Source organism: Amphiprion ocellaris, chromosome 2 (genome assembly GCF_022539595.1).
Source record: "Amphiprion ocellaris isolate individual 3 ecotype Okinawa chromosome 2, ASM2253959v1, whole genome shotgun sequence".
In the NCBI taxonomy this organism is placed as follows: Eukaryota; Metazoa; Chordata; class Actinopteri; family Pomacentridae; genus Amphiprion; species Amphiprion ocellaris.
In genome coordinates this window covers 40,369,176-40,382,093 of record NC_072767.1, presented here as the reverse complement: position 1 = coordinate 40,382,093, position 12,918 = coordinate 40,369,176, and the positions used below count along the sequence as shown (strand labels likewise).

General features: G+C 40.4%; 1 protein-coding gene across 1 annotated transcript in view; it reads right to left on the bottom strand.

Annotated features, from left to right (window-relative positions):
- Window positions 1–1,640: 1,640 nt before the first annotated feature.
- zgc:92140 (uncharacterized protein LOC447854 homolog) overlaps window positions 1,641–12,918 on the bottom strand; it is a 38,915-nt gene continuing 27,637 nt past the window's right edge. Inside the window, exons 3-6 of the mRNA XM_023274194.3 lie at window positions 11,928–12,013; window positions 7,258–7,322; window positions 6,192–6,252; window positions 1,641–3,139 (exon numbers count right to left, since the gene is read on the bottom strand). Coding sequence (XP_023129962.1) covers window positions 3,092–3,139; window positions 6,192–6,252; window positions 7,258–7,322; window positions 11,928–12,013 — 260 coding nt within the window. The 3' untranslated portion in view covers window positions 1,641–3,091. The remainder of the gene's footprint in view (window positions 3,140–6,191; window positions 6,253–7,257; window positions 7,323–11,927; window positions 12,014–12,918) is intronic.

Genomic DNA, 12,918 nt, shown 5'->3' with positions numbered 1-12,918 from the left:
CCACAATGAGCTGCAAAACTGCTCTACAGGAAACCTGTGGGAGACACAATGGAGGATTTGTTCATCTTCATATGCAGTCTGTATGATAAATCCCCATGATGGGCAATAAAACAAGAAACTATTAGACTACTTGCAATAAACCACATATTTTTTGTACTTTTGTAGTTGTATGCATCGGCTGTTACTGTAAATGTGCGATAACTGATGTTTTTTATCACAAACACTGACATATTGTGTCTTAATAAAAGTGATGAAGTGAATATATTAGCAAACACCCACCTTTTTACACGGTGAACAGATTTGAAGCACAATATTCACACTTGTAGCTCAGTGTCTGGGCTCCACCACCTCCTGAGAGAAACATCTGAGTCAAAGTTAAGCATGTAACAAGAACATCAAAGAAAAGATCCTCATAAACGATACCTGGAAAACTCAGCTGATCCATAGGAAATCTTTGGATTTATTGGGTTTTCCATGTGTAATTTTGCAGGGGTCAACCCCAACATTTAAACTAGTCAGATAAATCTGCAAAAATTTATATTACTGTAGGAGCTATTAAATTTAGCCATTTAAATTAGAATTTTATATAATTTCACATGGCTTTAACCACAACATTTAAATTAGTGAAGTAAATTCACATCATGAATAACACTGCTGGGTATTAATCTTAAGATTTAAAGTTGTTAGGTTATATCCCAATAGAAAGATTACACAAAGATCCACATAGATGGGTACAATTGCAAATTCCAGTGATGATTCTCTGCAAGTTATTCACTATGAAGATCCATTTTCCCATTAAAATTAGCAATTTGATCCATTATTGGTATAAAAATATTGGTTAATGCGGCTTTAAGAGATCTTAGATTCTTTGCTGTTGATTCTGCTGAGCCTACAACTGTGGGAAAATGTTAGTTTAAAACAGTATAAATGCAACATAAAAGTTTCAGAATGTAGAGAAAGCACAGAAACATCTATTTAGTTTAACATTAGCTAAAATTAACAACCACTAATTGCTGTTCTGACCAGATGAAGTAACAATTTAGCTGCAAAACTGACTACTGTATTCATCTGTATCTAACTTTTCATTTCTTGTGTGATCTAAATGTTGCTCTGATGCACATATTCACCTTATGTAAAGTTCTTTGGAATGCTTTTGTTTTGAAAGGTGCTGAAGTGGCGTAGCAGATGAATTTGCTCAAGTCGCACACACACAAAAGCAAATATTTATACAGATACTACCAGGAGAAATGTGTTTGTTGTGATAATTTGAATTCTGATGCTTAATTTATCTCGACCTGTGAAAAAAAATCTAGTTAATTGTAAAATACCTGCACAAAGATAAACCTAAACTGTGTGTTAGTTTTAAAGGAACAGAGTGCACATTAGACTGCAGTAGTGACGTTATACCAGCAGGTGGCACAACACAGTCTGGCAGTTGTGAATGAATCAGCTCCGACTGCATGGCTTCAGGCAGCATGACCACAGGAAAACAGACTGACTTCACACTCTTTGGTCCACTGGCAGCGTGATGGTGCTCCATTACTCAGCTCGCAGCTATATACACTCACTCACACACACACACACATACACACACACACACACACACACACACACACACACACACTGAGATACGACACACATTCAGAGCTTCTGCATTTTAATTTTAATAGAAAAAAGTATTCAAAATAATACAACAGGAAGTATCCAGGAAAGATGACAACGACAAAAAAAAAAACTAAAGTGATCAGGTCTGTGTCTCCACGGCAACCACACATCCTCCCCTCGAGCTCAGCCCAGTTTGCTGCTTCAGTGCCAGAGTGTGTGTGTGTGTGTGTGTGTCTCTGTGTGTGTGTGTGCGTGAACACTGAACCAAAGCAGAAATACAGAGCTTGTTTTTATGACTTTGTGTTTGGAAAAACCTCCGACTGATGCACATGATAGTCTGCTGCTGGTGAAATGAAGAGGGTCCGATAATGTGTGTGTGATTTGTATGTACATGCAGAGGTGTGCTGGAATGATGCACGATAAAAGACTCCATGTACGGCTGTGCGTGTGTGTGTGTGTGTGTGTGTGTGTGTGTGTGTGTGTGTGTGTGTTTGTGTGTGAGTGAAAGCTGCAATGTTTCGGTAAATGAAGGGGGATGGATCGGTCGAGACACAGATGCTCTGAATTATGCAGCTTCAGTCTGCCTGCCGTGGTGATGAGGACGATAATGACTGATGATGGTGATACACTACGATGGAAGCCAAGAGTAAAACAAACTGAAGAGAAAAGGGAATATTTAACTGAATGAGTGGCTGCAGAACAAAATTACAAATTTAAAAAAAATAAAGGTCCTTGACTTCAGAAGGCAGGAGTTTAGAGTTTTCCAAACCACCAGCTCGCTCCTTTAACTCTGTCTTATTAAAATATCCCAAATTTCCCCCCTCCTTTCTTCCCCTCTCTCACCCTCCCTCACCCTCAGTTCGTCCAGCCTGACTGTAGGCCACAAAGTTCAGTGTGGATCCTGGTGGTGTTACGTAACTCCTCTGATTTCAGTATTTTTTCTCTGCTTGTGTGTTTCTCAGTCCTTTGTGTCTTCGGAGCTCCTTTAATTGCAGGGGTTAAATATTCGGCGGGACAGACAGGGAGGGACAGATGGAGGTTTTCGTGAGATTTTGCTCGAGGAAGCGGCTCTGTTTGACCCCGACTGCAGCGAGTCCTTCCCCTCCGTTATCGGCGATGTGCGTCCATCCGTCATCGTGTCCTTTCATCTGTCCGTCCCTTCATCGCTCCGCCACCTCGATCTGTCTGCTCAGGGGCCTGAAGGGGGGTGAGGCGCTAAAGAGAGGAGGGCTGTAGTCTCTGAAGAAAAGTTCTCTTATATTCCATTCTCTCTCTCTCTCTCTCTCTCTTTCTCTGTCTTTATCTCAAGCATTCTCAACTCTTTCACTTCCATTTAAATCTTTGCCACACAGAGTTCCGTCGCATCAACGCCCCGTCGGTTAAAACACTGATTTCTTCTCTCAGGCACACATAAACACGCACATCAACACACACACATTCACACAGTGAGGCTCTCTGTGGGGGTGACTTTACGGGGGCCTCTGTGCTATGTCCCATCTTCCTCCTCCTCTTCCTCCGAACAGTAGTCTCGCCCCTGAAGAGAAAGGGATTAGAGAGAAAAAGGACATGATATGAGATGTGCATAATTCGTTCCAGTCAAGCCTCCTCAGTAAAAACCTCCTTCAAATGACTCCAAAGTGCAGCAACACCTGTTACTTACACATCAACAAACCTTCATCTGTTTGCAGGTTCTGCGGAAGAAAACACTGGAAGAGACGCTAAAGTGCTGACAGGTCAGCAGTTATGTTGTTTTGTCTCCTCCATTAAGACGAGGAGCTCTCAGCAGCCCTCTCTCTTCAGATAAAGATTTAAAACACAGTGACACTAAATATCAGCTGTGGAACTGACAAATAAAGCACATTTGCACAAGTATTCCACCTAAAGTGGTAAAGTGAAGGATTTTGCTGTCCTTTTATGCTAAGATAAGACTGAATGCCACAGCAGGGAAATTTACACAATTACAGCAGTAAAGGAGCAGTCAAACGTAGGGACGAGTGGAAAAAACATAAAAATATACAAGAAATGTACAAGAGTACTGCTGATCTTAAGATACTGCACAGATTTGTCCATGAATAGAAAAAAACTAATATTATTCTATTGATACCGTAAAGATTCTTTGATATGTAAAAACTTCGGACATTGCAGAGATTCTTCAGAACGTGAAAATAATGATACTGCACTCAAAATATTCATAAAACAGAGGTTTGAATGCAGTTTTTCGATTTGTGGTCTTTTTTTAAAACTTCATTTTATGTATTTAACAGACAAACTTAGTCTTTTAATGTATTTTTACAGATGTATATTTAATAGACAAAGTGTATAATCATGCATTCATCCACAGTTTGTCCTTAAACTACCTGATAGCATCTAAGGTAATTAAACCAGCACTGATGGGGGTTTTTTTTGGCCATATTAGCATATTATTGCCTGATAGAAGCACACAGCTGGACTGTACAGAGCAGCAGCATCATTCATTTAGAGTTGTGTTTGTGACCAACTCACAAAAGTAACTCCAGTAGTCACTCACTTTTAGATTTGCTCTCCAGTGACTTCTAAAGAAAAGTCGTTGAGTCTTAAGCGGCTAAATGCTCCATTAGCATGTCGCCAACTTTCTGTGTCTGCTGCTTGAGGTAAAGCTTCGGGTTTATCAGAGCTTTTGTGCTGAAAACAGCTGCTCGCTGTGGCTGAAAAAAACAACGCTATGAGAGCAGTAAAAGTGAACTTTAACGGTATCTTTGCCTGCCAGACGACCAAAACACTGAGCTGAAAGGCATTAAAGTGCTCTGCAGAGCTGAGGGGAGCTACTGAGTCGGACGATAACTCTGTGGAGTCACCACTACAGGCCACTCCTCTCATATTGCACATAATAAGCTTATTCATTGTTCAAGTGGCAGAGTCTGAGATGTCCACTTTGTTTTCTTTGGCAGCAACACAGGCTATAAATACAGATGGGTGAAACCGTTGACGCCCCCCGGTTTGAAGCTCCGTGTGGTGGTTGTTGCCATCTTTGTAATGCCTGACTCCACCTAAGATCTGTCTTATACTTTCTGCGTCTGCAAAAAATTTTCATCATCTATTCAAGTTTGTAGTGCAAATACTCCGTTGTAGTGTGCCTATATAAGATCATAGATGCCAACCTACTGTGCATGTATGGAGTCAACTCGGACTTCAAGTAGACTGAAAGTAGTTTAATGGCAACAACTATAGATCCATGGTTTGTGTCTCTATGGGGAGTGAAGTTGTCCCTTCTACTGCTTTTAAAAACAAGAAAAGCACTCAGAGAGCACAGCAATCTGCCAAGGCTGCTCAGTCGCTGCATCATTTCCAATGGATAAGTCCCAATAAATCCGCAGCGGTGGATTTGTAGTAGGATCGCAATCGTGATCGTCAGCAGCTGACGTAGTGCTCACTTGTTGTCATGGTTACAGTGACACTATCTCGCAATGGTTTGTAAATTTTGAACAAATCCGTGAATCCAGACTATAAGCCACATCACTGCCAAAATCTACTGAGGTGGTCATTGTGTCATTTCTGACCTTTCCTGAAAGTAATTCATCCAAATCCATTAGTCCATTTTTGAATAATGTTGCTCACAGATAAACAGACAAACGTACGCCGATTGTCACAAAACTTGGAAACATAAATTTATTGAAGCAGCATTTCATTGTACTAGGCCTTCATATACACCTGAACTATTCACTGTTATTTCTAAGTACAAGGACAAGTTGATCAAATAATCTCTGATTAGGGATTAGTTGAAATATGAAAAAAAAAGTCATGAAAAGTCCTATTTTTGAGCACATATTTAAAAAAAAAAAGACAATGCAGAAGTTAACTGTTGATGCATTCACAATAATACAAAACAACACATATAAAATACTTATTTAATATGAAATACTTGGCCACATAAATGTTCAGCTTTATTAACTGATTAAGCAGGTTTGACAAGTTGTACCACAAAAAATAAAAACAAAAATTTGCAAGATAACCTGATCCAAGTAGAAAAAAGTTCTGGAATTTCAAAATAGTAGAAAAAAGTTCTGGAGTTTCAAAATAGTTCTCTGAACATAACTAGATCTTTAAATATAACAGAATCACTTGCATGATGAGAAATAACAATGTATGTGGTTTTTACTATTCCGCCACAGAACAGAGCGACTTCTGTATGTTGACTTAAGCCCATTACATTGTTGCATTCACTCAGGTGAAAGCCCTGCAAGCTCCTGCAGTCGCAGCTGCAAATACACAGACACGTTTCATGGCGGTCGAAACATGAAATGGATCATATCGGAGCAGAATCCAGCCGCTGCTCATTTCGCTGCCTCTGACCATGTATGGACCTGCAGTGTAATTCCAGTGGCAGACTGAGAGCAGCTCATCACCTGTTCCTCCCCCTCACACATTTCAGAGCTTAGCGTTAGGCTGGAATCACAATGTGGACTAATGGATGTTGTTGCACTAAAGCCTGCCTCTTTAAAAAAAATAAAAGACCCAGCTGTTTTTCCTTTAAACGCTCTGACACCCAGTCCCTCCCTCCTTCCCTCCCTCCCTGCCTCCCACCACCACTGTCCCCCTCCCCTCCTCACCTTCTCAATCTTCTCATCCAGCATCCTGAAAAATTCCTGCTGGCTCTCTGACGTGTGAATACTGCGAGAGAAATGGAAAAGAGACAGGAGGAGGAGGAGGAGAGGAAGTAGGAGGTTGGAGATGAGGAGGAGAAGGGAGGCAACAAATACATCATGAGAATTTTCCATTACACCCCCCACACAGCACAAACACACATGCTGAAATCCTCTGCTGCTGTGTGAGAAATCCCTGGGCTGGGTTCGGCCACGGAGGACTTTAAAATCATTATTTCATCAAGTCTTAACACCCGTCGCTCATCCGAAAGGCTCTGCAACCATTATGTGTACTTTAACGCACTCATCAACATGTGCAGAGTTTGACCAAGAGGTAGCATTACAAAAGACAGATGCCAAGTATCACTTAGCGCTCACATCATAATATTAGCATACTCCAGTCACGTCTTAATGGATGTGACTGTTTACCGAAGCAGACACACGTTTCAATCACAGCAAGGCCACTTTTTACTGAATGTCAATGAAAACTGCTTCGTCATAAATCGTAAATCTCACACAAATCAAATAGTCTCTGATTATGGGTGAGTTGAAATAAGAAAAAATATATTCAACCGTCATGAAAAGTCCCATCTTTGAGCTGAGGTTGATAAAAAACTTAATAATGCAGAAGTCGACTAGTGATATTTTCAACATAAAGAATACTTTTAAATATGAAATACTTGTTCATGTGAATGCCAAAGAAGTTGTTTTTGATTAACTCTCCATTCATTCTGGCTCAATGGTTAAGATTTTGAGTAAATTTTTTTAACCTTGAACAAACAGCAGCTATTCACAGTGAGGCTTCCGGATTAACCTGAGTTACCGTGACATTATTTCTACAAAGATACTGAATTTTTTACACCAAAATCTGTCTTGTAAGAGCCACGTGGAAGCAGAAATAGAGGGATATCTGAAAACCAGTGGTCACCTCGACATGTAAATAGAGATCTGTTTTTGTAAATCAGACCATAGATGGATTATTTTACTCATTTCCAGGGTATTTTAACTCTAAAGGCTGCTGCCGATCACTTACTTCGACTTGATGTTTGCCGCAGCGACCTCCTTCTGTTTCCCCCTGAACTGCGCATTACTCTTTTCCTGAAAACACAGGACATTAATTTTCGTTATCAGCTGATAAAACAGGTTCAAAAACAAACAACTCATATCAGCAAAAACAGCCACGTAACTTGAAGGTAGCCTGGACTATGAAATTACATTGTCATCCAGCTGGTCCAGCACAATCAGGGGACACGAGGCAGGGATAAAGTGTGTGAAGGCCTAATAAAACTCTTTATCAACTGTGCCTAAGGTTGTTCGAGTTCCCTTCCATGTTTTTTCAAGCGCTGCCTGCAGCTGAATGTTATGTAAAATGTTGTGGTGATTCTGTTTGACCAAAAATGCTGCTCTTCTTCTGTCACCACAACATGTGAGAGTGTTTGGATTCCAAACACCTGCAGTAATGACATGTAGTAAGACACAAATACTGGTCTGGCCACATGTACTAGCTGTACTGGAGGCTACCTGGCTTCATGTAAAAATGTGGTCTGGGTCTCGCAACAACTCATTCAATAAATACCGCTTTGTTTCCTGGTGCCCGTTCTGAAACAAGCATTTCAACAATTTCTGCAGTTGAACCCTCTGAATCCCAGCAGTGTTGCAAAATCACAGAAATTTACACCATTTATCAAAACCAGAAACTGTAAAAACAGAAAGAATCATTGGAGCTTTTTGACGGCCCTTGAACTACTCATCTGTTCTGTTGGGACACCAAATCAAATTTGCTTAATTCTACATGCTCAAAATGGATTCTGTAAAAAATAAAAAATTCTGCACTCCTCAGTGCAACCGTGAAGCCATTAGTGACTTAACTGTAACCAACAGCCATGAGACAAAAATCTAGGGACTTTTCAGCTCAACTACACGCTGTGGTTTACACAGAGCAGACAGGAAAAAACTATGGTAACTGAATAAATATGGACGTAGTCAACTATACATATAACATGTAAAGCCATCTTTTTGTTTCTCAAGCACAGGTAACAATTCTGGGCATTTGGAAAAATGTTGTACATGCTGATTCAAGTTTTTTCCCCCCTTTTTATTAAATATAAATAATCAAAGAAATTCAACTTTTTTTAATGTTTTTTACATTTTTGATTTTTTGTTCTTTTTAACACCACTTGTTGCATAATTACTGTGTCATACTGCACAAAATACATGTTTGAGTTCTTTCTTATTCTAGTCATAGTTATACTGTTTTCATACATGTGCTGGACTTTATATTGTAATGAAAAATGAGCCCAGACTGAGGAAAAATGTGACAGGAGTAGAAAAGATCCAGAAACTACTTGTTGTTCAGAGGGTCAAAAATAGAAGAAAATTATCTTTGCAAGAACAGAAGTTAAGCTGAGTGTTTGTTGAACCCAGGAGACATCATTTTATTTGCAACAAATGACCTAACAAATCTGCTGCCGCCCTTTCTGCACGAAGCCTCCGTCAGCAGCATCTTATCTGACATCTTCACATAAAACCTTCACTTTTCCTGTGTTGTTGTGGCTGTGCTGCTGTGTTCGCAGTGAGTTTCAGAGAGAATTAGAGTTTCACTGGTGCTGGTAGCCAGTAGTTACTCCAATAAGGTCGCTGCCGTAATGTAATTTGTGGCAGCATGACACTGCTTCTGTTTTTTTCATCAGGATTTATTATATTGGTTGCTGTTTCACTGCTTGCCCAGCAGACCTGATGTACTGAACTGACAAACAGGCTCACATGTTTACTTAGTATTAGGCCTTGTCCACACGTAGCCGGGTATCTAGATAGATAGATAGATAGATAGATAGATAGACAGATAGACAGACAGACAGACAGACAGATAGATAGCTTTATTTGTCATTGCACACTTTCATATACAATGAAATTACATTGAGCTGCCCTGCCAATGACAGCTCCGGCTGCTGCACAGTGCTGCGCGCACCTTTCTTCAGGAAAAAAAAGAAAAAGACATGTAGGGATCTGGGTAGGGATAGCAGAGGGTAAAAGAAAAAAAAAGGCTCGTTGTACCAAATGAAACCTCCGATTTGAGAAGGAACCTAAAAAAACAAACCCGCAAACAGGCAAAGCATGACGTTAGACAAGGATAGTTGGGATAAGGATGTGGGGTGGTGGAGGGGGGAGCACCACACAGTTAGCCGGTTCCTGTGCAGCAAATTACTGGGCACGGATTCCTGGCTCCTGTGTATAGTGAGGAAAGCTTGTATCTCACAAAACGAAGATATTTTTCTACGATTCGGCCTATCATCCACACGAAAACGCAGATTTACGTCATCAAAAACGATTCTTTTTAAAAACTCCGACCAAAGTGAAGATTTGCGAATTCTCCGTTTCATGTGTCTGCATGTGGACATCAGTAACCGGGGTTTTGCGTTAAGAAACGTCACCGCCTGCGACAAAATATGTTCTTACGTCACATATGCGACCTGTGTTTACATTCGGTAACAATATGGATGCTCTCACAAGGTTTTGGGCGCTGTTTCTTGTACAGGCGCTTTTTACTTGCTTGTTTTTACAAGCCCAGATACTGCTCCACATTCAACAACACAGGCGAAGGACGACGTTAAGGACGGTTATTCTCCACCACCTTGCTAGGATTTGGGGAACTACTGCCACCTAAAGGTCCGGCGTGCTTATGAATGTGCTTAAAAACGCACTTATGCGGTTAGGTGTGGATGAAGTTTTTTTCTAAAAACGAGGTGGTGTGTATGTAAGTTTTTTTCTAGACGGAGGGGGCAGGATATTCGGTTTTAAAAAAACCCTGCTACGTGTGGACAAGGCCTTAGACTTTTCAGCCGAGTTGATGAAGACATAAATCTGCATGAGCTTTACATTTTGGAGGATAATGTGTCTCAGCTTATTAATTATTTACATTATTGCGTGAGAGGGATTAGATAGTCAAGTTATTTGCAACTTTTTACAGCAAACCATAGCCTTCTGCAGCACTTATTTGCACTAACATTATGAACCCTAAAACCTGCTGGTTTGAACACCAAAATTACACCATTTATCAGAAGAAATGGTCATTTTTTGAAACTGTAAATACAGAAAACGTAATTGAGATGGTAACACTCCAATAGTGTTTGAACTACACATCTGTGACATGCTATTTTGTCTTGAAAATGAACCCAATCTAGCACTAAATTTGTGATATTCCATCAGAAACATTTTATTCTATATAATTAATTTAAAATTTACCAAAAATAAACGCTTTGCACCAACCAGATTCTGTCAAAAACAAAAAATTCTGCACTTCCTTGCGCAACTGTGAAGCTATGACTGACTCATTTGCAACCAGGAGTCATTTGCCAAAAATTCAGGGAATTTTCACATGAACTGAGCTGAACTGCAAGCTGTGTTCACACAAAGCAAATAGGAGATAAATATGGAAATATGGAAACATGAAAAAATCAAGCGGAAAAATATCTGAAGTACACAGAGTCACCAGTCACAATTGGCAACACCTGTGGGCATTGATTTCAAATTTTATTCCATTTTTGTAAAATGAATAATCAAAAACTGAACTTTTTGTAACTTCACTTTATTTTTATTTTATTTAACCTTTATTTAACCAGATAAAAGACCCATTGAGATCAAGACCTCTTTCACAAGGGTGACCTGGCCAAGAGAGGCAGCAGCAAATGTCAAAGTAAACAAAAAACAGACAGATAACAAATAACAACAAACATTAAAATATTAAATACAAGTAATTAGATATATAAAATACAGGAGTCATTTTTACAGTAATAATTTAGAACACAGGCACTGTTGAAAGGATTTCCTTTGTCGATACCTTAAAATAGAGCGGAAAGCCTCCAATGACACAAATTTTGACAATTTCAGTTCGGATTGGAGGGCATTCCAAGCAAAGGGAGCAGAGTAACTGAAAGCTCTTTTACCCATTTCAGTTTGAACACGATGAACCGAGAGATGCAAAATGTCATGAGATTGTAGGGCACAACGGCTTCCAGTTCTCTGAAGAAGAGTGCACAAGTAAGTGGGACCCAAGCCAAGAAGTGCTTTGTAAACCAGAGTCATCCAGTGTGTATATCGCCTTACGTTCAAGGAAGGCATGCCAGCTTTAGCATACAATTCACAGTGGTGGGTGAGGCGGCTACAGCCAGTGATAAACCTCAGAGCTCAGTGGTACTACCTTGCTGCTCAAGAGACTTTTTTGAGTTCTCTCTCTGTGTAGTCAAGGTTGTGTTGTTTCCATAAAAGCACAGGATTTAACATTGCAGCGAAACATGAACCAACAGTGAGTGAAATGCGACAGAAGCAAAAAATAAATAAAATGGACTGCAAATGTGCCTGTGGTTCAGAGGGTTAAGAGGTTTTGTTTAAGGTTTTGCAGCAGGAGAGTCAAACCAAGCGAGCCATCAGCCCACACATTTCACACACCGGCATGTCGTCTCTACCTGCGTGTGAAGCACTTCTTTGTGTGCCTGTGTGCGTTTTTGTGCTTGTACAGGAGACAATGTGTGTGTATTTGCCGGCTGCTGATGTTGACGGAGCTGCCTTTCGGACACAAACACGAGTCTGTTCGCTTGAGCTGATGAACTGTCAGGAAAAGGTCTGAGTGTGTGTGCACAGATGACAGGCTGTCAGCTGTCGGGCTGATGTGTGTGAGTCTGTTTATTGTGTGTGTGTGTCTCTCACCAGGTTTTCCTGGTTGCGTGTGTTCACTCGGTTTTCATCCCCTCTCATGTACTTCACCTCCTCCACTCCCTTCATCTTGTATTCATCTGAGAAGACAGAGAAAGTCATGATTAAAGGAGAGGAAATAAACAAAAACATGTATTCATCAACCAAATTCCCTTCATTCATCCTCATTTATATCATCTGAAAGGCTAAAATAACTGAACTGTGTCACATCATCAGCTTCACCGCATTACATCACCACGACCTGCGACTATTCTATCGATTCTAGTTATAATTTGTGGAAGGTAATCCGATAACTATGAGTTGATACAGGGTTTCTGAAAGTGGACATGACAGCGGAGGTTTAAGTAGGAGGACGCGACTCATCTCCTTTCCATTTTAGCTCATCTGAGGGAAAACAAGGGGGGGTGCACATGTGGCAGAAGAGGAGACGAGAAGAGGGAGGGAAAAAGAAAAAAGAGATGAGAAGGAAGCGAGCTGGAGGGGGATTAAAGATCAGGCGGACAGCTTCGACGAGCTCAGCGGTACCGACACCACGCCCAGCACCGGTCGTCCTCGCTCAGCGCTACAGCTAGACATTAGGGCGATAAACCAGGCATTATGCTTACTGAGCCGAGGTTACTCACATGGCAACACTGTCTGGATTCCATATAATTAACCCTAAGAATAGCCGAAATACATCCAGATACATAACCAGGAGTTAAATCAGTCTGTCAGTCCAGTCAAGTGCAAAATGTGGAGCTGGTTCTGTTGGATTATTCAGCACAAACTAATCATTTACCAGAAGGAAACTAATTATAACAATTGATTGTGATATATGGATTGTCTTTCACAACAAAAAGAAATATTATAGTGCGATTTGGTAATTTAGCATTTCAACATTCATAGATTATTACAACATTAAGACCAAGATACAAAACAAGCATGACGGTGTTTACTGACGTCACCTCAACATCCATTTTTCCTTCCAGGTTGGAATGATTGTAAT